At 38.6% G+C, this 26,014-nt stretch overlaps 1 protein-coding gene across 16 annotated transcripts in view; it reads left to right on the plus strand.

Moving 5' to 3' along the window:
• LOC149551451 (phosphoglycerate mutase-like protein 2) overlaps window positions 1-26,014 on the plus strand; it is a 130,503-nt gene that overhangs the window by 16,998 nt on the left and 87,491 nt on the right. For 9 of the 16 annotated variants that reach the window (XM_089786954.1, XM_089786961.1, XM_089786949.1 and 6 more), the window contains 4 exons: window positions 10,561-10,622; window positions 10,813-10,920; window positions 11,504-11,583; window positions 11,818-11,977. In XM_089786954.1, the coding sequence (XP_089643080.1) occupies window positions 10,563-10,622; window positions 10,813-10,920; window positions 11,504-11,583; window positions 11,818-11,977 (408 nt within the window). In that variant the 5' untranslated portion in view covers window positions 10,561-10,562. Of the gene's footprint in view, window positions 1-10,560; window positions 10,623-10,812; window positions 10,921-11,491; window positions 11,584-11,817; window positions 11,978-26,014 lie in introns of all 16 variants that reach the window. The other 7 variants (XM_089786951.1, XM_089786947.1, XM_089786952.1 and 4 more) reach the window with 1 other exon arrangement.

The raw sequence follows: 26,014 nt of genomic DNA on the forward strand, positions 1-26,014 counted from the left end.
TTTTCAATTTGCATCAATGAGAATTTTGTGCTAGAAGACTACAATGGACTACACAATGACCTAACATGAGTGTGCTACTAATTTTGGCAATATTCAGTGCATATACATGATCTACGCATGAGAAATGAACACCTACAGCCAACTGGCATTTTGACAAACAATTGGTATGCAAACTAACTAGCTGATAAATAATGATATTAAATTGCTTAAAAGACACCAGCAACTATTATCTTCTTAATTGCAATGAAAAAATACAATGCTAATGAAATATGGCCAAGACTTTGGCATTTACATGGATTACAAAATGATAATGCTGGTATAATGCACACTTACAGCTGAAACTTATAACACCCAAAAAAGCAATACTATAAAGGAACCTGGTTGTAGATGGCTGTAATAATTTTCTTCAATGTTGCCCCTTCTGCTTTGCTTTTCTGATTTGCTTTTTCGAATTGCTTTTTCGGATTGCTTTTTCGGCCTGTTTTTTCGGTTCCGCTTTTTTGGACTGCTTTTTTGGCCTGCTTTTTCAGTTCCGCTTTTCGGACTACTTTTCGTATCTTCTTTTTCAGACTGCTACCCTATTGAATCTCAAGACCATATCTTTCAATGGCGTCAAGATTTCCAGCTTGAAGGGATTTCGTCCTTCAAACTATTGAGACATAATCTCCAGAAAATTTTCCAATTTCTTTGATATTTTCCAAGCATGCCTAAAAGAAGCTCTTCCATTTCTTTATAGTGTTCTCACAAGGGCTCAATCCTTCGTTTTCTCAATGTGGGATAAAACATCACTCCTTTTTATGCAACTTATGTCTCCAATGTGTTATAAAATAAAAGGGACTTTTTAAATTTAAATATTTCCCACAAACTATAGTCTATGCATTTATAAAGTTAAATATTTAAATTTAACTTTATAAAATAGCTTTATCAATGCATAACAAATTTTATCAATGATAAACAAGTCTTCTTGCCGATTTTAAACAATTACCATCGACATACCGCTGCCACTGGATGTCCGACCATATCCAAGATGACTTACTATAAATAGTAAGTATGTCCAAAGTTGCCTCAAAACCCTCAGAAAGACCTGCAACTGAAACTATCTAGGCCAAATGGCCTCTAAGTCCCTTTAATGTCCCGGGTAGCCTACGGGACCATGGGGAAATAGGCTAACGACAACATCATGCTATGAATGCTAAAAAGGGGACATTACAGTCGGCCCTTCCCAAAATTGCTTGTCCCCAAGCAATGGTCGAACAACAACCCAATCAATCCACCTGGATCCCAAATGTAGTCATGAACTATACTGCTGTCAGTCAATATAGGCTCCTGCAACAACCTCTGAAAATTAACCAAGAGGAATCCATAATCAAATTGACAATTACAGCTCAACCAAACTCCAAAATCACAACTGCCACAGTCAGAAACCCACAAGACACAAACTCTTAGAACATCAAAACCCAAGTAAAGTGGACAAATCAAGCTGCCAACACAGTAAATACCATCAACGCATCCCACTGGCCTATACAGAATGTATAATCCAACTCTGCAACAATGGTGAATGCTCCCGAATGAAACTGCACCAAGTATGGAGAATCCACACATTGCACAACTCCTGCAGTCAACACAACTCTGCAGATCACCAGCCACTGTCTCATAACCATAACTCCCATGCACCGCTGATGGTGAAAAGACATCACAAGATAAACAGCAAGAAATGGAACCCAAACCAAATTTGCCTGCCATCAACTCCTCAACACAAGGATCAAATGCTAACTGATGTACATACCCTGCAGTATAATGCTGATAAAAAGAACCAACCTTAGTCAACAACTCACCATGAACAAGTGATACAACCCACTGTGACTGATCACCAGTTAAGTCAGGAGATGTCATAGCCAAAGGCGTAGAATCAATAACAACAACCGCAGAAGCATCACTCCCAAACTCTTGCTCTAAGTCATGTATTATCAAGCTGTCAACAGCAGAACCTATCGCCATGTCATGCCCATCACAACTCTCATCCCGAGGCGTCAAACAATCCCATAACTGATGACAAGCACTAGGAACCAAAGTACATCTCTGTATCATCATCTCATCAACATGGTCATCAAAGGTAAATTGATGAGCATACCTCACAGTGTAATGCCGATAGAATGCGCCAATCTTAGTCAGTGGCTCAGATTGCAATTGATCATTAACCATGTTGGAACTGACTACTACCTCCGAAGACATCACCAAGGGAGTCGTGTTACTAGCACAAACCATGCCAACTGCCGGCTCACCAATATCACACATGATCATTGATACAACATCTCTAGTCTCCGTGCCATCAGTACTAGAGGCCACCACCATGTCAAGCATACCACAACAATCTGCTGCAGCACCCAACTCAACTGATCCTGACTCTGGTGGGAACGAACCTGATATGCCAATGTTAGTATCAAGGATGGATGCATTCCCATCTCCTCTGTCTTTGACAATCTCGACCATGGACATCCTCGGATCACCAGACACCACAGCTTGTGACTGTACAGAATTTGGTAAAGACTGCAGTCGCTCTAACTCCACGGTCACCTTAGCCAAATGAAATTGTGACTCCTCGAAAGCCAACTGTGTACTCTCAAGAATCTCAGAAGTCACCTCGAGCTGCTAAGTAAGCTCACTCACCTCATCTTCCTTGGCCAACAATGCTTCGTATGCTGTACTCCCCCACTCCATAAGATAATCTCTGTCGACTACCAACTGCATATAATTCTGTCTCAGAATCTGAATAGCCTCCCATAAAGAGTGGATCTCTGTCAAGGAAAGATAACTGCCTCCCTGCTCATCACTAGTAGGAGAACCCCATCCATAAACTGCTAACAACTGGCGAGAAGCATCAAAATGTTCGCATGCTTTCAACTCTCAGCTGACTAGACACATGATTGTGTCGATTGGTCGAACTCCTATACTCTATCCCTGGTACACTGTCCAAAGGAGTAACCTCAGAATAACTATCATCTGTAATACTCAGATCCTGGGACTCTCCTGTAAACTCTGTTATCTCTGAGAAATCATCAACATGTGACAGGACTGTAAAAGAAAACTGAGTCCCTGCTATATGCGCTAACTCCCAAACTAGCTCACCTCAAGACAAAGCTCGTCCACATGTCTCTCAGAATCCTAGAGAGCCAACTGAATACACACCAAGGAAATCCGAGTATCCTCCAACTCATTAGAAAGCCGGTCAACCTCCTCCTCCTCCTTCTTCAATGCATCTAAATAGATCCCTGCAAGATTAAGGAGATGATCGCGATCTGAAAGTAGGTGTATGTAACTTACCTTCATTGCCTCCATGCCTTCCTTGATCTGCTGTAAGTCGTCACAAGAAGAACCTGTTGTGACTCCTTTCTGTCTCTCCTGCAATTGAATCATCCAAATGTGATTCTCAATCAATCCATGCATCCTGTCATGATGAGATAAAGCCGCGACAATATCCTTGTCCCCTGTCTTCAGCTGGCTTGCCAAACCAAGTGAAGAGCTACTAGCCTCTATCTCATGTGAAGAAGCATCCAACTGTGCTTGATACTCATTTTTTGCAAAGTCCTGAATGCTCACTTTCTGATCAACTGTACTATCCTCAAACATGACAGTATCCTCAACTGCTGTAACTTCATCCAGCCCAATTGTACTGGAATCACTATCTGTGTCAATCGCACACTCTGGTGTGCCTGTGATATCACCTTCTGGCTCAACCTGCACAACATCTGTAACCCCTTCTACCTGTGAAGATGATGCAGATAAACCATTACCTGAAGATATGCTAATGTCTCCCTGTATCGAATCAGCATGTCTGTTAAACTCCTCATACAAGTTTCTGCCTGTTATAGGGAAGGTACGATCCTTAGGCCTATCAAAATGTTCAATCAGTCTCTCCGTAAGCTCCACGTATGAGGTAATGTGTGCATGACCCATAGTGAACATACCATGATGCCACCATTGGTGTGCTAACCCATCTAGGTGAATTGCTGCATACTTAATAGCTTCTTCCTCAGGCATAGGGTTCATTTGAAAGTATGTGTCAAGCCTTTGAATCCAAGCTCTTGCTGTAGACTTCCCCGAGCCATCATAATATGGTAACTGAAGTTTCCCTACTTTCTTCTGTAGCTCATAGCTCTGGTTCCTGTCATGTCCACGTGGCATATGCTTCATCCGCACATCTATATACTCCCTAAAGGTGATTGCAGCAATAAAATCTGGACCTTCGGCTTCCCAATCTCTCCTCAGCTGGTCCTGTATATTAGTGATTTGGGGCTCTGGTACGGGCTGCTCTGGAGCTCTAGGAGGAAATATGGGAATCATGGGCCGCGAACTCACTGTCCTAGTTTGCTGGGTTGCATGACCGAAATTGTTCCCAACTTGTTCGCCTCCATTATGTGCCCCATCCTGATTATTGCCATTCTGATTATTTCCTCCACCCACATTAGCATTCAACCCCATTTGACAAGCCATCATTTGCATCATAAGCTCAAATCTCTGACTCTATTCCTGTGCTCTTTGCTTTGCTGATCGCTGTCCTTGTGCTAAGGTGTCTAATAATTGTAAGAATCTTTCCTTTCCCTGATCTGGACCGGCATTCATTTTGTCAAACTTTTTTCTCTCTATCTGGCTATTCCAAATTCCCTATAAGACCTCCACAGGATGGCAGGACTTATGGCTCTGATACCACTGTAATAACCCTCCTCAAATCTGTTCTCAAAAAAATGCTGATGGAAGCTCAAGGAATTTCATCAAACAATTCACATGCAAGGGACGTATGACTAATATAGTATTTCAGCTAGCTTCAAATGACTCTTTTTTTCAATTTGCATCAATGAGAATCTTGTGCTAGAAGACTACAATGGACTACACAATGGCCTAACATGAGTGTGCTACTAATTTTGGCAATATTCAGTGCATATACATGATCTAAGCATGAGAAATGAACACCTACAGCCAACTGGCATTTTGAGAAACAGTTGGTATGCAAACTAACTAGCTGATAAATAATGATATTAAATTGCTTAAAAGACACCAACAACTATTATCTTCTTAATTGCAATGAAAAAATACAATGCTCATGAAATATGGCCAAGACTTTGGCATTTACATGGATTACAAAATGATAATGCTGGTATAATGCACACTTACAGCTGAAACTTATAACACCTAAAAAAGCAATACTATAAAGGAACCTGGTTGTAGATGGCTGTAATAATTTTCTTCAATGCTGCCCCTTCTGCTTTGTTTTTCTGATTTGCTTTTTTGAACTACTTTTTCGGACTGCTTTTTCGGCCTGCTTTTTCGGTTCCACTTTTTCAGATTGCATTTTTGGCCTGCTTTTTCGGTTCCGCTTTTCGGACTACTTTTCATATCTGCTTTTTCAGATTGCTACCCTATTGAATCTCAAGACCATATCTTTCAATGGCGTCAAGATTTCCAGCTTGAAGGGATTTCGTCCTTCAAACTATTGAGACATAATCTCCAGAAAATTTTTCAATTTCTTTGATATTTTCCAAGCATGCCTAAAAGAAGTTCTTCCATTTCTTTGTAGTGTTCTCACAAGGGCTCAATCCTTCGTTTTCTCAATGTGGGATAAAACATCACTCCCTTTTATGTAACTTATGTCTCCAATGTGTTATAAAATAAAGGGGACTCTTTTAATTTAAATATTTCCCACAAACTATAGTCTATGCATTTATAAAGTTAAATATTTAAATTTAACTTTATAAAATAGCTTTATCAATACATAACAAATCTTATCAATGATAAACAAGTCTTCTTGCCGATTTTAAACACTTACCATCGACATACCGCTGCCATTGGATGTCCGACCATATCCAAGATGACTTACTATAAATAGTAAGTATGCCCAAAGTTGCCTCAAAACCCCTCAGAAAGACCTGCAACTGAAACTATCTAGGCCAAATGGCCTCTAAGTCCCTTTAATGTCCTGGTTAGCCTACAAGACGGTGGAGAAATAGGCTAACGAAAACATCATGCTATGAATGCTAAAAAGGGGACATTACAAAGTTTGCCAAAAAATCGAGCATTTACAGTTAGAGAAGAAAAACTTTGACTAGCAAGCAATTGGGGATTCAACTCAATGAAAACTTTCAAAAGAACACAGATAGAGCTACACAGAGTACAATCCGGGGATAACGAATTGCCTTTATGACACCTTATTGATGCCTTAAAACAAAGAGGATGCACCTATAAATCCATGAGAATTTTACGTAGGGTTGCCTCAATTTTGTGAAGCCAAAATTAAGGACAACTATAGCAAAGTAGGGAAAACTTAAATTTGTTTTTGAAAAACGAAAAATGAAGTTATATAAAATCAATTAATTAAATATTATCAGATTTAATGATTAAATAGTGAAGGGTAGTTTGACATCTCTTTCATATAAGGTAAGATAAAATTATTTTCTATTTTTTCAAAATCCAAAATTTATCTTTTACTAATAAACAACATCATAATTTGAAAGGGTGATATGTCAAAAGATTCTCAATCTGTGACGTTAAAAGCTAAAAATTGAAGTATTTCTCCCTTGAAGAGATTAGCTTAAAAATAAGGATTCCAAATTTTGGGTCTTAGAATTTCTCACATGAGATGCCAGAAACAATCTACCAAATGTTTAAATACCATGAAGTGTGAGCCCAAAAACACTTAATAACTTTGTTTGAAGCATAGTTAAGCGCGCTTGAGCTAGAGTGGTACTGGGATGGGTGACCTCCCGGGAAGTCTCGGTTCTTCACCTCTGTGAGCATCACCTAGATCCAATGAGTGCTAAGTGTTCCTTAATTGTCATGAGAGATGGATTCTTGTGAATCACTACTTGTGAAACATGAGTCAATGAGTTTCACTCAAAAAATTACATAGTTAAATCCTGATAGCAATATCACAACTCAATAACTTTGTTTGAAGCCTTTGGTAGATGGGATTATTGGCGATTAAATTAAATTGGTTAGCTGATAAATTATTAAATCCATGCTGGTCCTTCGTATCCCCTTCTGCGACTTCAGTAAAACTTAGTTCCAACAGAAAAGGGAAGAGGAGGATTTGACACAGAAACCTAAACCCCAATAAAAGAAATATTCCGTAGAAAATATATCATCTGTATTATGAACTTGTGATTAAACATCAATTTGTTTGAGGGGGAATCATATTGTTTGTATATAATATGGAAAAATAAATGGAAAACAAAGATAATATGTAATAGTTTTATTTGGGAAAAAAATTCAGCTAAAAAGTCCAACAAAGTAAACGTTTTTAGTATTGCAAAAACTTAAACTGTTTTCTAATACAGTAATGATTCTTTTTTTACTCTACAGTTTTACACACCACATAAAGTCATAAAAGTTGCTTTGAAACATGGGTATAAATAAAAAATCTAAAACACCCTTTACCCCCAAAAAGAATACTAACTTTCCATAATTAGTGAGGTTGATCTTATCCAAACTATTGAACGTGAAAACATACATGTATAAAAAGCCAATTATATAATGAAATTTGAGAGTATCCTAGATGGGTTATTTTCTTAGGCTTTTTCTAACAAAAATCATGAATGAACTATGAGAAGGCCATCATATTTTTAATTGAAAGTTTGAAACTTCAGAGGGTTTTGTTTTAGGAAGGTTTGCAATATAAAGGTTTTCAGTGTCTCATCTTATGGTTAATAATGTTTTAAAAATCATCTTAATTTTTGTTGTGATGTAGTGATCTGTATTAACTAGAAGATTGCAACATAGTAAATGAGAGATCATTAGATTTCTTCGACTGAATGGCAATTATGTCCATATGTAGGGATTATTTTGGTTCCTTTTCCTAGCACAATGTGATTTTGTGCTTCCACAATACTGCCAAAAGGACAATAAAGAATAAAATCAATATTTTCTTTATACTGAAAACCTTGGTGATTTAGATATAAAATTAATAGCAGTTTGATATTAAATTTGTGGGGCTAGGGATTCCAATATTTCAAACTTAAAAAAATTGAGTTATATAGGGCAAGGATGAAATTCCAAACCAACTTAATTATTTACTTGTTTTAGGATTTGGTAGCATTCTTGACTCTCAATTGTAATGCATGAAAAATAATTAGGAAAGGCAATAATGAAATTTCGTTTCTATGATAAAGTTAGGAACATATTGTATAATATTTGTTCTTTTGAATTTAATGAAATGGGGAAATGCATTTTTAATGTGAGGTAATTTTAAAAAATAAATATATTTAATTGCCAACGTCTTTGGGCTTTTCAAATCTATTTGTCAAGGTTGTCCATGGCTCTAGTCCTATACGTACCTACTACTAAAGGATTTGTTTATCTCTTGGTTCACTTTGTGTCTCAAGGGCTGGTCAAAGATATTGCTTTACTTAGCTCATCATCCTTGCTTGTTAATGGTCATTTTGCAGACGATCTCCTAGAAGAGGAGCCAAATATCAAACAAAAGATTTAAGTGCTGCAAAATATCCAGTGCCGCCTCATTTCACAAGACCAAGACCACCCATTTGCAAGGTTGCCATGGGTGCATGCCTTGAGATTTCACAAGAAAGGGATTCGAACCCTGCTAGACCTCTTCTCTAGAGCCTTAATGAATCTCATGATTTGTAATGAAGCTGAAACCAAGTTTCACCTCTCTAGTCAAGATTGTGAAATTTTTGATACACTCATAGAGACAATTCCAATTGAAATGGTTCACAAAATTGAAATCAATTCCTTCCAGCCCTAGTTCGAATGATCGGAAGTGGGGTCCAAACACCATCTTTTGATATTGTAAACCTTGATATGGATATCATTGGCTGTCTTCCCACTTGACCATGGTTCCTATGTCCTATCAAGTATGGCATCTGCAATTGTGGATCTCAATTTGGCAATGTAGATCTAATACCATCTTGTTGGCTGTTTTAGAACCCAAATTGGCCCACTTTTCCTGGTGTATTCTTCCCAAGGCCTGTTGATGGTTTCAAGTTATTTCATTTGGGTTTTCCCAACCCCTATTACCTCTTTTGTGGGCAGTCAGAGTCTTTTAAGCTTCTATTTTGGTGTTGTCCAATAGTGTAGAATTTTAGGACTTGCATCCATGACTTCTTCAGGCCCTTCAAATCAAAACTCTTTTCATGGCATATAGTTCTTTTAGGGGATTTGATCTCAAATCCATCACAAACTCAACCAGATCTAACATGCTTTTTGGGTGGAGATTCTCTTCACCATATAAAAAGATAAAAAATTCAGTTACATATGTCAAATATTATCTTAATTGACATGTTTTTCTTTTTACTAAACCTATGACTTGTTCTAATATCTTATAGAAAATTCAACTGCAAGCTAAAGTGCACTCAAGGTAGCCAGCTTATGTGTCCTTGACCACTTGGACAGTCCTTCCTTTGTCTCTCTCTTCTTGTAAAGGTCACTCGAATCCTCAAAGGTCTCACCGTCTTCATGCTCAAGGTAACTAGAAGACTCACTCCCAAGCTTCTCCCCTAGCTTCAAGAAGGGAGAATAATCAACAAGATTGATTGTGGCCTGCTCATCAGCACTCAACCTCAGCATCACTTGTGGGGGAACCTATGGGTGGCATACTACTTATGCTTCCAACTAATTTGACTCTAGCAAGTTTCCTAAGCTGGCTCTTCCCATTTCGCTAGCCTGCACAATTGAAGAAGGAGGCAAAGCTAAAGAAGAGGACGATGATGGGTGGGACCTCCAATGGATACGCTTGACCCTACTGATTGGGGAAAGACGGATGACTGGGATCCTCCTCCTTTTTCCTTTGCAACTGCGTTAGCTGCCTAACAGCTTTGTATTTGTTTCTATGTTTTATGGTCTGAGCTTTGCCCCATATGAACTCTAGGGGTGTGATTTTATCACATTTTTCTTTTGTGAATATGCAGCATCTGCTATTATTTTATAAATAATAATCTAGAAGCTTCTTCATAAGAAAATTGTATGTTTGATATAGATTTATTTCTCAAATGACTAGCAAGTTCGGATATAAGTTATGAAAGACAGCCAAGTGAAGACTTGAATTTTTTATGTCAGAGATCACAATTTTCTAAATTATTTCTTCTCTTCTGGAAAGATTGCAATTAGTTGAATGCTTGTATATCGTAGCATCAATAGAGTTTCATAGTAATTTTGGATATAGAGCTGATTTTTGTCATCACCTACCTGACAAACAGACTGTATGTTAAAAACAAATTCTCTTGCAGCTAATGGCATTGTTTGTGCAAGATAATTATTTTAAATTAGTGATAAGCCTTGAAAATCCTTAGATGGAAAGGCTTTAGTTGTCTGGAGTCTGGACTAGCATAAGTCAATTAATAAATATCAAGTATTTCCTTTCTGACACACAAAAAGAAAAATGTTGGTCTGAATGAAGACTACACAAGTTTTCGGTAGATGTAAGTTATTAATCTAATATTACTGAAACATGGTTGAAATGGGTTGTTGTTACTAAGATTTTTTTTTTTTTTTTTGCGCTTCATTTGCTCTTTAATTGACACAATACTGTTTTTTTGGTTTATTTAATCTCTGCAGATATGTCTAAAGCTCCAGATTGCAGCCTATACCCTTTGCACCGCTGCAAAACCCTGCACACGGTATTTTATATCATGTTAATTCATTCATCTTCTTTTTAAAATTCAAATAATAATATAAGTTCAAACTTTGATGTGCCCCTCTTTCACAAGATTGATTAGGTAGGTGAAAAATCTATAGAATTGACATTTATGATCTGGTTTGTCTGTAGTATGTACTGATAGGGATTCACATGCTTTAATATGTGTTTAGGTAAGGCATGCACAGGGCTATCACAATGTAGCTGGAGAAAAGGACCATAAAGCATACTTGTCCTATGATTTTGTCGATGCAAGCCTCACTCCTTTGGGATGCCAGCAGGTATGTGTGTTCTCTAGAGGCTTCAGAAGTTCTTAATCTAGAATGTGTGAACGGTCTTTAGTAATAATTTGCAGAATTGATTGAGCTTACGAATCAAAATGAGAGTGCAATGGAGAAATGCTTTCTAATATAAAAGAGAAGCAGGCAGCAAACTTATATTTTACCTAGTAGGTTTTAGTTGGGTACAAGAATCTACTTTCTAAATTCTTAGTTATATTTTAGCATAGTTCTAATATGGGTGACATACATACATAGATTATACACAGCTGATTTTTGTGTTCATTTTTAATGTGAGATACACGTCTGGTGCAAAACAATAGAATTTGTATCTTCATCTTATTAAGATCTTGTCATTGCATGGTACATTTATAGAGCATGTAATAAGCAATTTTACATCTCTACAAAAACTTCTGTCTGCAGGGCTAACCATCTTTCTATTATGTCACCGATATTAATCTCAACACTTTTGAGGAGGAAATTTGTTTGTTAGCATATGGACCTTTTCTGGAAGTGTAAAACATTGCTGGGCATAATATATTGTAATTTATACCAAAATTAACTAAAATTACAGTATTCAAAACAGGTTGAAAATCTTCGTAGGCATGTTACTGATAGCGGCATTGCATCTAGGATCGAGTTGGTCGTGACTTCTCCTTTGACAAGGTACTGGCATGATTGGCATGCTAATCTCTTTGTTTTTCTGGTTAATCCAATGTTGAATTACAATAGAGAAACTAAGAAGAGATACTTTCATATGATAGGGAAATAAAGTTCCATTCGGCATACAAAAATGTCGGCCACAACGTTAAAAAATGCCTGATCTCAACCATCATGTAAGGCTGAGATCATTTATTTTACTTAGAGCATCAATCATAAACAGCACATGGTGCATTACAGGACTATGCAAACGGCAGTAGGTGTTTTTGGTGACGAAGGCTATATAGATGCTAATTTATCTCCATTAATGGTTGCTGGTGGTGGCAAGAGTGATCACACTGCAACTTCAAGTTCAAACTGTCCACCTTTTGTTGCTGTAGAATATTGTCGAGAAATGATGGTAAGTATATGATTATATAGTTTTCTTTATAGTTGTAGCAATATTTACGTGTTTTTTTCTCTATCCTTGTATTGCTCTGTTGGGAAAGTTGCAGAGCTTTGTGAAGTTTAATATATTGTGTAGGACTATTACATGACATTCTTTCCTTGTATTGCCATATGTGGAACATTCTAGAAATGTACAGAAATTTCTCACTTTGCCAAATATAAACAACACCAGGGATGAATCATGAAAATCTAGAACTAGCATATTCTACAGTCTGAGAAATAGTCCAGTTTTATTTCCCCGTGCCTAGAAGGATTTTAAGCTGCCAATTATTTTCTTTATAGTTGTAGCAATATTTATGTGTTTTTTCTCTATCCTTGTATTGTTCTGTTGGGAACGTTGCAGAGCTTTGTGAAGTTTAATATATTGTGTAGGACTATTACATGACATTCTTTCCTTGTATTGCCATATGTGGAACATTCTAGAAATAGTCCAGTTTTATTTCCCCGTGCCTAGAAGGATTTTAAGCTGCCAATTATTTTCTTTATAGTTGTAGCAATATTTATGTGTTTTTTCTCTATCCTTGTATTGTTCTGTTGGGAACCTTGCAGAGCTTTGTGAAGTTTAATATATTGTGTAGGACTATTACATGACATTCTTTCCTTGTATTGCCATATGTGGAACATTCTAGAAATGTACATAAATTTCTCACTTTGCCAAATATAAACAACACCAGGGATGAATCATGAAAATCTAGAACTAGCATATTCTACTATCTGAGAAATAGTCCAGTTTTATTTCCCCGTGCCTAGAAGGATTTTAAGCTGCCAATTATTTTCTGAATTATGCTACCTACAAACATATTTCCTCTCAATTTTAGGTACCGATCTTTGTTCATCCTTCTAAGTTTTTATCTCCACTAGCTCAATTAGAAAGAATATATTTTAATGTTGAAGGTCAAAGCTAGTTGATGTGTATAAGGCCAGAAGTTGCTGATTATATTGTGAAGGACGGGAGTGGTTAGCATTCTCTGTAAGACATTACCGCTGCATTTACTTATTGCTTTTACATCATGGTCACACTCTCTGTTACTGTTTTTTCCAGACACCAAATTGATGTTAGGGAAGATACCTAACATAATATCCCTCAATGTTAACATTTGAAAAGTACAAATCAATTTTACAAATATTAATTTTTCTAAATATATCTGACACTGCATCATGTGGAGTATGGTTGCCCAATTCACCATATTGTGATTGCTTTTTTGCTCTTTGTTGATGGCATGGTCCTTCCTAATTTTCCTGATAGCTTGATGCACTAATGGAATTTTGTAATCGATGTCAGCTTGTAGTCAACCTTAATAAAACTACCGACAATACCCTTTGTTCAAGAAGTTAGCTTTGTTATACTAAATCATCTATTTGGTGTCACCTTAACTGGCGTTGTTATGCATTTCATGAGAGTTAGCTTCTCTGTATTTTTTCCCAAATTGGGTTTTCCACATATAAATGCGGTGTTCATTGTTTCGGTGTACTTGTGCTTTTAATGCTTGTCTGTTGATGGTGTATTACTGTGCTTTAACCGAAAGATCTTAAGTAGCAATAGATGTATGTTAAGTGTTTGCCGATAGTTGGAAAAGTTTTATTGGTTGTGCAGGTTTAACTGATTCACCCCTCCCAATTATTCAGCATGTTCGACACAATGTCGTACACATCATTTTTTTATGATGGATTGATACTCCTCCATCATAACATTGTTCCACACTGGTTGATTTGAAGCTTCTTCAAAACCAGAAGGCTCAAATGCTATAATATCACTCATCAAGACTACATATCCTGCAAAATTATGAGGCCTTTTCCTCCTTTTGAAAGTGCCACAAGGGGCTATATGTTTTTCAGTCTCTTCTGTTGGCGCTCAAAATTGCCTTCTCGATTTTGAGCACCATTGAAAAAATCAAGCCCTTAAACGCTTTTAAAATGCATATGTGCCTGGTTGTACCCGGCTGTCCATTTGAGACCCCTAAGGTGTTTAATGCTTCTAGCACCTTTCATTCAGCATGCCTAAGCGTTTCATGAAGTTAAATTGAGTTTCTGAGTTATTTGGCAAAGTTCTGTTTTGAGCTAGTATCAATTTTGCATTTTCACGGTAAGTGTCAAACAGCGACATGAGGCTTTGTTTGTAAATGAATATCTCGCACCCAAAAATATTTTGTGATTCACCGCTTTGGGAGTATCTAATATCCATACCTGAGAACCTATGTTTCAGATTTTGAGTCATTTCGAGTCCGTTTGAATAGGTTTTGAATCCCTCAAAGTTGGTCAGTTACTGTTTTCATGCTTTTGCACTTTGCACACATTTCTAGGAAGCCCTGTTTGACATGCTATAACTTTGACCCAGTTGACTAAAATGCTAAATTTCTTGTTGCGTTGCATGGTAGACGTCAGAGACTTCCTATGTTTAAATTTTTAAGTCTTGACGAATCCGTTTGATCAGTTTTCAAACGCGATTCCAAACACAATTTATGACTTTTTACTGGTGTCAGCATTTGCAGATTTATCAGTACCCCTGTTTGTGGCGTTATAACTCCTAATCCATGATTGGTGAGATCGAATGGATTCCACCACTGTGTTGTCCTCCGAAAATACTCCAGGTGTGTCCGTTTGCAAGTCATGACGAATCCATTTGCACACTTTTCCAGGTCCTTTCCATTCGCAAAAAATGTTTTCTGGTAGTGTTCCTAGTTGCAACAATTCTGAGTAGCCCACTTTGATTGATCGCCATTCGCGCCTCGTGATTCGTCATGAGCCCAAATCCTAGATCCATAATGTCCTCATGATAGAGAATCAGTGCCCCAGTTCTCGTCTTCCCAAGTATCCGTCTGTCCAGTTTCCAAGGCCAATTCCGAGCCCAATTTGTTGCTTTCTGACATGTTTTCTGCAGATGTTTTAAGTGGTCAACTTTGTCAGCGAATATCTTTTGATTGAGCATTTTTCATGAGACAAGATCCGACGGGATAGAAGGGTACGGAACAGAAAATTAGTGCTCCAGTTTTCAGGGCTCGGTCAGAGGTTCAAATCAGTTTTTAAGGGTAGTCAATGGACCCCTTGGCGCAAAAATGACAGTTGGATTGAAAGTGATAAAATGAGTTTCTAATGGTCAGTCTGTGCTCAAAGTTGATTTTAATCAGTCTAAGATGAGCAATAAAGCAGTTCAGCTTTTCAAATGGTTGAAAACGAAGATTTTAGCCAAGTCTGACTGATTCCATCAGGCTGATAAGGATTGTGTGCAAGACGAAGATTTCATAGAAAAATGATAAAGATTTTAATTGCTTTTAATATTTCATCATTTTCATTACCATCATCTAAGTTCACTGAGTATGGCAAGGACTGCATCCATACTTGTAAAGAGGTGGGTCTTTCCTTTAAATGATTTTTAGTTTTCTTCAAATCATAAGAATGCAGAGAGGCTATAACATGGCTATTTACACATTTGTGTGTGGCACTAAGGATAACCAATTTGACTACGCAAGGTTTCTAACAAAGGGGTCCCCAAGGTTGGAATCTCAGATCAAAATCAATGGTGAATGAAGGAACAAATCCACATTTGAAGGGCATTCCATACTTGTAGAATCGGTGTAAATAGATTTGGAGCCGTGGGAAATGATTGCGCTTCTGCACAAAATTGTTTTTCTGCTCCGATTCACTATCACCAACAAGGCTTGGTATCTCATTCATGTCCAAAGCATGTCATTTCATGGGAAGAATCGACATACAGGGAGAGCATCCAATTGCAAGGAAATGCACCCATTTAGCAAAAGACGTTTTTAGCAGAGCAAGGGCTGTTGTTATTGATCGACTGTCATCAAGCAAGTTGCGGTATGTAAAAGGCGTGGAAAGCCCACACAAGGCGTTGAGAGGAGACGCATCAAAAAATAGAAGGAAAGAACATGAAGGAGCCCCCACATTGCCCGCTGAGTTTGGCAAAGAATAGAAGAAACCCTGGCGATGAACAAGACCATGCCAATGCAAACATATGTAATAAGTCGACTAGCAAAGAAGGCACCCGCAGGATCACGCCAAACAGGGTGGAGCCGCCAGCAAAGGTAAAACTCATGAGAAGAGATTACGACGTGGGAGACTGAACACATGAGATAAGGAAGGTGCAGGGGTGCCAATGGAAGGAACAGGCATCCACATTTGAAACAAATAACAATCCCACGCCTGCAGTCGTAGAGCTTTGCCCACGAACAAGGATAAAGAAATAGTTCTACGCAGTCAAAAGCGCAAAAGACACATGCATTCATAAGGAAAATCTGCAGACTAGTAAAAACAAAAGCACAACATCACATGAATGGAGAGTAAGACGCTTGTTAACGAGAAAAGCACAGGAAAAGGCCATAAAGTACCATTATCCCACATTCACCGTGGGAGGCTCTTTTGATGTTTTTAAATTCAAACTTGCATAGATGAGTAGTTGTCTTAAAGACAGCGCTCTTTGGAAGGGCAGCGATCATGTGCGTGGCCCATGCGTCAGTGGATGCTACCTGGAGGTGTGACGTTAGCGGGGTCGCCTAAACGCACAATTTTGAACCAGATTATACACGTGCTGATGTGGCGACAAACTGTGAGATCGTGACATGTGGACAATCTGACGATTGTCGCTATGTCGCCATGGAGAAGATGCAAGGAGGTTACCATGGCGAGATAGCGATGCTGACGTGGCGGGCCCGACTAGAAATGATGTGGTGACAGTGAAGGAGATCGCGACACGTGTCGCGGTCCTGCGGCCATTGCTACCTCGCCAAGAGAAGATGCTCACGGGATAACCATAGCGAGGTAGCGATGCTAAGGTGGCAACGAGGGTGGTTATGGTGACGACACGTGGCAGGAAAGGATAGGGTCATAAACCAATCACAGAGCGCCATGTGGCACAGGTCAACAGAGCTTTGACCTCAAAATTGAAGAGTTGGACAAAATAAAATAATTTTAAAATTTCCTTTTAAAATTATTTTCAAAATATGCACGTTTTCAAAAATTATTTTAAAAGAGATCCATTCTAATGTTCAAACATTAGATATTTTAAATTTAAAAAATTAAATGTGCAGACATGAGTTTCTAAGTAGAGAAGTCATTTTCAAAATGACTTTCAGGAGGTTTCCGAGAGGCCAAATAGGCGATGTTATATATCGTCGAAATCGGGAGAAGACGAACTTTCCGATTCTGGAGTTAGTTTTTGCACAGGTATCAATCAGTTTGAGCTACATGAGGTTTTCCATCAGGTACCTGAATCGCAACTATATTCAGACCAGGAAGTTCAGTTTTGATTTTTTTTGTCAAGATAATGACCTGGATATGCATAAAAGATGGTAATAATGCAGTTGGGGTTGAATTGGTTACATTAAAATCAGTAAAAACTCATAATTTCACCAGAATTGCATAAGGTTTCAGATATTTTAGTTGCAAAAGAATTTCATCATTAGGCAGAGACATTTGCAAATCAGTTACAGATAATGATGAAACAAAATCAGATCAGATGGGATGAAAGAAGAAAGAGGTTACTCAGTTGCAGAGGATTGAATTTCAAGTGGACACTTGTGGTCTTCAGAACAGATCCGGGAATTCTTTCTCTTCTATATCTTTCTTTCTCTGATACTTTGAAAAGGGTTCCAGTTTTTGCACTGAGAGACCATTCTTCAGCATTTTCTTCTTGTATTGAACAGCATTTTGAGTTTTATGCAAATAGTTCATGTCTATTAGGTGATTTATGAAGTATTCTATACATCTCTCATGTATTTGATTTCAAAGAAAGCAAATAAAGAGCAACAATGGTTTCAAATTCAGCCTGAATCTTGTCTCCTTTTTGTGGATCTGTAACCTTTTCTAGTTTATGATCAAAGACCATAGATTAGGTTGCATCTCATTTAGTGATGTATGTGATTGAAATACCTTGCTTATGGAACCAAGAGCCATGTAACCACTTGGTGTTTATCACAGGGTTTACCGATTTCATGATGGGATTTTCTGAGTATGAGATTCATTTTGATGCAGATGTTAATTCACAAGGTGAAAGATAGATCAGGGATCTTAATGTAGAGATACGTTTGAGGTTTCCAAGAGATGTATGGTTATGATTCATTTAATTGCCCAACAGATAAGGCACTGGCCAGAGATAGGATCATTGTGTTCTGTTGCTCATACTTGAGTTTTGCTGATATCAATCTATTAAATCATTTTCATTTTATTGTTGAAAGGTATTCAAAGTATAACCCGCACTTAGCTTTCCAGTTTCATGAGTCATGTCCTTAGCTATTTCATGCTTGTGATCTCCTGGTTAAGCATAGAAGGATTAGGGGTTTCATCTGCTTTTATAGATCCTGAATATGGTTATTGCACTGGTCACATAGTCAGATCTAAAGAGGTTCACCCGCCTAGGTTTTGCAGAGCCTGAAGTGCAGAAGGAGTACAGCCTTATAGTTGGCCTGGTGTCTGAATGGATGTGTTGATAATGGGAGTTAGCTGCCCCTAGATATGTTTTGTTCTCATCAGAGTAATTGGAAATGGATAACATTTTCAAACTCCAACATCTTCCATAGTGTTCCTGGCCCACAATGATCATTTCATATTAGCTGAAATATTACTTGGACCTACAGAAGTATCTATATGATCAATTGGATCAACAGGTTCAACAAAGCTCTAATATGTATCTGCCTCTGAATCTCTGAAGATGAATTTAGATTAGCATATCTATGTCTTGAGGAGGCTCAAAGTCTTCTTTATCAATTTCTATATTAGACTCTTTGGATTCCTTGCAAGCTACATCTTCATCAAAAGAGACACCACTGATTTCAATTTGCTTTAGACTTGGAATGCAAATTTTGTATGCTTTTGAAGATTCACTATAATCAATAAATATGCCTTTCTTTCTTGAGGGTTCTAACTTAGTTCTTCTCTCTTTTGGAACATGAATGTAAACATGACATCCAAAAATTCTGAGATGGCTAATATCTAGTTTGATACCTGAAAATGCTTCTTATGGAGTTGTGTTGTCTAGGATTTGTTAAGAACTACGATTTCTTAATGTATAGTCCTATCCTGCAAGCTTCTTCCCATAAAAATGTTTGAAGACTTTGATCATGGATCATAGCCTTCACTGTAATGACCCTTACCAATAGGCCACTAATAACCACTAATACTGAACTGTGACATTTCATCAAACACTTGACATGCAAACTAAATACACTACTGAAAGTAAAATGCTGAATAAAGGAAAATGTTGTGCAACAAATCTACTCAAATAACCAATGCAAAATAGTGCCAATATATTCATTCAAAGATAACCAAATGCTTTTACATATAATATGCGATTTTTTCAACTCAAAGCATTACAACATGGCACATTACAAACAAACCCTTATTGGTTAAATGCAGTTGAGATTTTCTTGCAACTACAAACTGAAATGAAAGAACCTGGATTGAGCAAAAAGCTGGAGATTGAATGCTGAAGATGAAATGACAAAAATACAACTCCAACCTGCCCTCAAACTTGCTGTCTGTACGACCTGCAGGTATAACCGTACATGTACAGACTGGTACGACACCTAGCAAAAATCAATGTTGAGTTGAAAGGTGCCGAAAATGATATGGAAATAATCGCCAGGCTCTAAGGAAAATTCTCCCAGAAAATTAAAATCAAACTCCCAACCAACAGTGAGATATGAGCAAAAATGTATGTCCAGGCTGAAAATCGAACCCTATTGGAAATGTCTAAATACCAAATAAGTCCAACTTGAAGTAGCTGAATACCACTTCCAAAGTGCAACTCTTCAAAGGATATTTCACCTTCTTAGTTATGCAAATCCTTAGGAGACTCCGTTCCTAATGATCAAATGACAATCTGCAGACCAAGATGGCACCACAAAGGCTCAAAGAGAAAAGTAGTGTAAACTCAAGTTATGGGATGTCCAAATGAGAGGCCAAACACTCTATTTATTCACTTTTCTAAGAAGCCTATAAGAACTTCTAGAAGTATCCATAAAATATTCTTATGAAATCCCTTTATAATGCACTCTTATATAAAAAGTAACTTTATAAAATAAAAAGTGCAACTCAACTCAAAATTATAATATTTTGGCCCCGCATAACACATAAAAATAAAAATATGATAAACCCCATCTCTCAAGAGCAAATAAGACCATCCAATCCCCAAATAATCATTAGAATGACTCTCTCACCAAAACCATTTGCCTACGAGAGTCCATGATAGGCAAATTCAAGCAAAATAACATGTCACTAAAAAGGGGACATGACATTCACTGCCTCAACAAATGTAATATAATTTAAGAGGTAGAAAATTCCATCTTCATCCCAACTTAAACACAAAAGTTATGAAATATACCAGAAACATATTCTCCTTCATTGTCATATCTTAGAACCTTTATCTTCTTGTTAGATAAATCTTCAACAAGAGCTTTAATTTCTTTAAATCTAGACAGCACTTCATCAGACTTTTTAGACTTGAGAAAATAAATCCAAACCATATGAGAAAAGTCATCAATGAAAGCAAAATAATAGCAAAACCACTATACAGAAGTAAGTGACATAGGACCACATAAATCAAAATGAATTAACTCTAGGATTTCCATTGATCTACTTTCACTACTATGAAAAGTATTTTTAATGTTCTTACCTAGAGCATATCTCTTGTGACACCTTTGTGGTTTTGGTTCAGCCTTGGAAGATCAACTACTACCTTTTCCCATTGAAGACAAAGTTCTAAAATTTAGGGAGACCAAATCTCTTATGCCACAACTCACTTGAACTAGAAGAATCATGAGCTAATGCTTGAATAGTACGGGCTGAAAGCTTGGAAAAACTGTTATGATGAACACCAATCTCACAAGATGACTAAATGTTGGTGTTCTTCCGTGCAAGAACTTTTCCTTCAACAAAAGCCACATGATAACCCTTGTCTTCCAATGCTGAAATAGAACTCAAATTCGTCCTAATACTAGGAATTCCAGAATCTGGCTGAAAAGAAGAACCAAACCCTTCACAAAATAACATGCATCATCACTAATGATAATTTTAAACTCTTTTTCCTTCAAATTGGAGAGATGCTCACGATAATGAGTAATGTGGTGAGAGACTCCATTATCAATAAGCCATGTATCACTATTAGTAGGAACATTTCTAGAAAGTGCAGAAATAAATAAGAACCCTTCTAAATTTTCACCTGACCCCTTTTGAGGAAAAGGGTTTTCAACATTTGTATAGCCAGTTGATGCATAGGTCTAGAAGTTTAGTCTCTAGCAAAATGACCCAATTTGTCACATCTAAAACACTGGATCCTAGATAGATCCTTCTTGAAATCAAGGGCTGACCAAAGTTCTGGTCTCTAAACCTTTTGAAGATACATTTCTTTCCTTTCCCCTCAGAGGTATGGGCAGCAAGTGCATGCTCATCCTCATGATGAGTTTTATGCATAGTTATGGGACTCTACGAGTCCGAGCTAGAGTCCACATTTCTGAGGCAAATGGCCTCTGGACTCGGACTCAGCCGAGTCCTGGTAGACTTGCCGATTCTCGAGCTTAGGACTCTTGCTAGCGGCTGAAGCCATAAAGAGAAAAAAAAAATTAAAATAAAAGGTTAATTTTTTTTGATTTTGTTTTGTATAACATCCATTTGACCTAAAAAGGTTATTCCACCCTTTGCTAATGCTTGTGATAGAGAGGAAAGAGTTAGAGAAGAATATTGGAGTTTTGAGAGAGAAATTAGCAAACTGGTTGGCTCTCCCATATCTATTGTTGATGGTTTGTGCAACTTTGTAGCTTTTGTTTACTATACAGGGTAAGAAGTTCAACGCATTTATAACACAATTCAATTCAGAACAGGTACTTTATTCATGTATGCACTTGCAGATTACAATCCGATTACACTGACTACAATAATCAGTGATGATTTCAAAGTCCATCTCGGACGTGTACATATACCTTTCCGAAGGGGTGACTCAAGCGTCATGTGCCCGTTCGGATACTACTCTACCCGTTGGCTATACTATACATTTACTGACAACATCATCCCCCCCAAAAGAAAAGTCGTCTCCAGATGACAATACAACAAAATTCATTAACAAAATTTTACTAACAAAATGCATCAATGAATAAGTACTAGACAAAGGGATGCGTCCCTAGCATAGTGGTCGTCCGCGTCCGCAACTCGTTCACCTCTGCCCTTAGCTTGTAGACCTGTTCTTTCTTGATCTTCATCTCTTCTTCTGCTTCCAACTGGAGCTCTAGGGCTAACTGCATCATCTCTCCGACCTCTCCCAATTCCTTCTCCTTTTCTGCTGCCATCTTTTCTTTTTCTGTCGTCAACTGTTCATTTGCTACTGCTAACTGTTCTGTTGTTGCTAACAGGGCTGTCCTCTCGGATTGCCAGGCCACCCTCTCCAATTCCCAGGCTGCCCTCTCTGAAGCAAACCTGGCAATTGACTCCTCCCGAGCTCTCTCAGCTGCTAGCTGGTCTGCCTGACTCCTCCTAAGAGTGTAATATATCTCCTTGTGTAACCGTGCAATCTCCTAAATCAATATCTCAATCGGACCCTCCATCTCAGGATCCCTCGTCATGGACCAATCCTACCGGAGCATTACATAATCCGAACGACATCCTGTTATATGCATATACTCCATCTTCGACAATGAATGTCGGTTTTAGTTTATCCTCCTCAGCGATGGATATCTGATTATACCTTGAGAATCCGTCCATGAATGAGTAAATTTCATGCCCCGCCACTTCCTCCAGAATGCTATCTGTAAACGGTATCGAAAATGGGTCTTTAATTGTTGCGGCATTTAGACATCGAAAATCCACTCATATTCTTATTTGTGTCATATCCTTTTTCAAGGATATCACAATCGGTGATACCCACTCACTTATCTGCACTTTAAAGATGATACCAGCCTCCAGCATCCCATCAATCTCTTCCGTGACCCGCGCTGCATAGTTTTTGTTCATTCGGTACGGTCTCTTTCGTACTGGTACCGCGCCTTTGATTAATGGTATTTGATAGACACAGTTCTGGTAGTACTCCTTTCAAGTCCTTATACGTCCAAGAAAAAACATCTTTATACTCCATGAATATTCTGAATGCTGCCGCCTTCAATTCTAGGTTCCAATCATCTCCTACAAGAATGTTCTTCGAATTTTCCTCATCACCCAAGTTCATTGTTTTTATTGTCAGCTCTTCATACTTTATTGGTTTATCTTTACTGAACGTATGGGCAGGTGTTTCATCCACCTGCACTTCTCCCTCCTTCAGTTCACTGTACTCCTTCCGAAACTCATGGCCTTCTTTTCCTTCCTCGATACTCAAAATATTGCAGCTCAGAAAGACCTCATAATCTTCCATTTGCCAATGTAGCAATCCGTTTACTGAATCTAGGTTGTCATCAGTTGACCCTCCTAATCTCAGTACCCCTTCATCATCTGGTTCCATCCTTTTTTTCCCTTCATCGTCATTCTCGCCTTTGCCTTCTGAGTCTGACGACGTTGCTTCTTCTCCTACTATCTGTGTATGCAAATCGATTATAAATCTCCTACCTCCTTTCTCCATTGACAGGGTGTTCCTTTTCCAATCATGCTTTACCTTAGCTTGCACCAGCCACCCTCGCCCCAGGATGGCATCGTACCCTCTTCTCTTTAATGGAATGACTACGAAATCCAGTAAAAATGGTTGTGTCCCAATTGTTACCGGCTGCCATCAGAGTGCCCAAGGGTTTTATCCCATGTTGATCTACTGTTAGTAACTGAAAGGTGGGTGGCCATAGTGTTGGTTGTCCAAGTTTTTTCCAGATATTTTCCGACATCACATTCACTCCCGATCCTCCATCTACTATTGTATCCGTTAGCATTGTACCCAAAATGCCCATCTCCACCACTACTGGGTGTCTACCTATCGTAAGTGTTAGTAACATCGGGTCTGTTGCTGTTGCTACCGCGGTTGTTTCCTTACTATCCCTTGCTCCCTCCGTCACTCTCGGGGATGGTGTCATATTTATAATGGCCATACGTAGTTGTGGCATGGTGAGAAGAAGGTCATTTAATTTAATTGGCACTTTCGTTTGCATTATCTGTTTCACTGTCTTGTTCCGCCAAGTTTCTTTTCGGAGTTTTAGCAGTGTCTTTTACTTGTGACTTCTCTGCTCTCATCTGCTTCTCTATCTTTGTTCGGGATTTTTGTAACCTTACTTTCTCTTCTTCCACATTCGGATATTTTGCCTTCCTCGCCTGCTCCCGCATGATTGCCAACACATTCTCATTACTTGTTTCAGTACTTAATAAATTTACGCTTTGCTTTGGACATTTTGAATCTTCATGGTCCCCTGGACCACACCATTTGCACAGTAGCTGCAGTGTGTCCTTCGTAGTACAATCCCTCGCGAAGTGACCCCAAAGATTACATGCCTGGCACTGTATCATCGGCCGTCCACTCGCATCATATTGTATTCTACTCCGGCCTCCATTGTTATTGTTATTGTTTCCACCGCTTTCGCGTCTATTATTATTTTGATATCCACCTAAAGTTGCATCATTGCCCGCATTGTTGCTATTGCTCGACGCTTTCACCTTCTTGTTTGATTCCTCATCACTACTGCTACTTTCTGAGGATGAATCATTTGAATCAGAGGACTTATGCTTTTTCTTCTTACTCATCTTCTGTTCACTTTCCAAATCCATAGCGCGAGTATATGCATCGGTGTACAATGCCGGTGGTACAATCTTCATTTTCTTTTTAAGAGCCGGCCGTAGCCCCTCCACAAACCACCGTTTTTTCAACCCATCCGCTGGTTGACTATCCATCTTTCCGATCAATTCTTTTAGTCGCCTGGCATAGGTTCGGACTGTCTCATTCTTTCCTTGTTTGGTGTTGTAGATTTCTGCCACTATTTCATTATCATCTCGGAGTAATTTGAATTCTGCTATAAATTTTTTTTTAACATTCTCCCATGTATTAAGTTTTTGAGGACTAGTGTCAGAAAACCAATCTATCGCCACACCCCGTAGGGTCGCTGAAAATTGGCTTACCCAATCATCCTCATCTGTCACACCATTTGCTGTCCATATGGTTTCACACGTTTTACAATGTTTGATAGGGTCTATTGAACCATCACCGTGAAATTTGGGTAACTTTTCTTTAGGGCCAGCCATCGTTACTTGCTTTTGATTCTAAGGTACTTGTGTACCTGCGCTGTTCTGAGCTCCCACGCTGTTCTAGACTCCCGCGTTGTTCTGTGTTCCTGCGCTGTTCTGTGCTCCTGCGTTGTTCTGTGCTCCTGCGTTGTTCTGTGCTCCCGTGCTGTTCTGGACTTTCGCGCTGTTCTGGACTCCTGTGCTATTTTGGACAATAGTCTTGTTTCCAACAACTGCGTTGTCTGGTGAAAAGTCTTCAAGTGACGTTCTATTCTCCGCCTATATTCGTTCGTCCGGTGTATCGGGAACGAAGAAATCACTCCATGCTCGTGCTTTCCCGGCTCTCTATGCTCTTGCGTTGTTCTGTGCTCTCGCGCTGTTCTGTGCTCCCGCGCTATTCTGAACTTCCGCGCTGTTCTGGACTCCTGTGCTGTTTTGGACAATAGTCTTGTTTCCAACAACTACGTTGTCTGGTGAAAAGTTTTCAAGTGACGTTCTATTCTCCGCCTATATTCGTTCGTCCGATGTATCGGGAACGAAGAAATCACTCCACGCTCGTGCTCTCCCGGCACTCCGAGCCGTGCGAGTTGCTTCCCTTCTATTCGGACACTCTCCCCTCGACGTATACAAGTTAAGGAATTCTTCCCTTGTTTCCTCCACCAAATTCAAGCGTTATCGAGTTTCTTCCAGCAATTCCTCGGCACTCCTCAGCCTACTAGGTGAATGTACTCCCTTCGTCTGTGCCTCTTCACCCCTTCGGTGCCCCTTGGCAATCTGCTAAAGTCTCTGTTGGCACTCTGCTTGCTGTGTTAAAATTAAAATTTCTTTTGCTATACTTAGTTCATTCTTATCTTTCACCTTATTC

This window comes from Cupressus sempervirens, chromosome 6 (assembly GCF_028749045.1).
Source record: "Cupressus sempervirens isolate cs-2001-9-10 chromosome 6, ASM2874904v1, whole genome shotgun sequence".
Classification (NCBI taxonomy): Eukaryota; Viridiplantae; Streptophyta; class Pinopsida; order Cupressales; family Cupressaceae; genus Cupressus; species Cupressus sempervirens.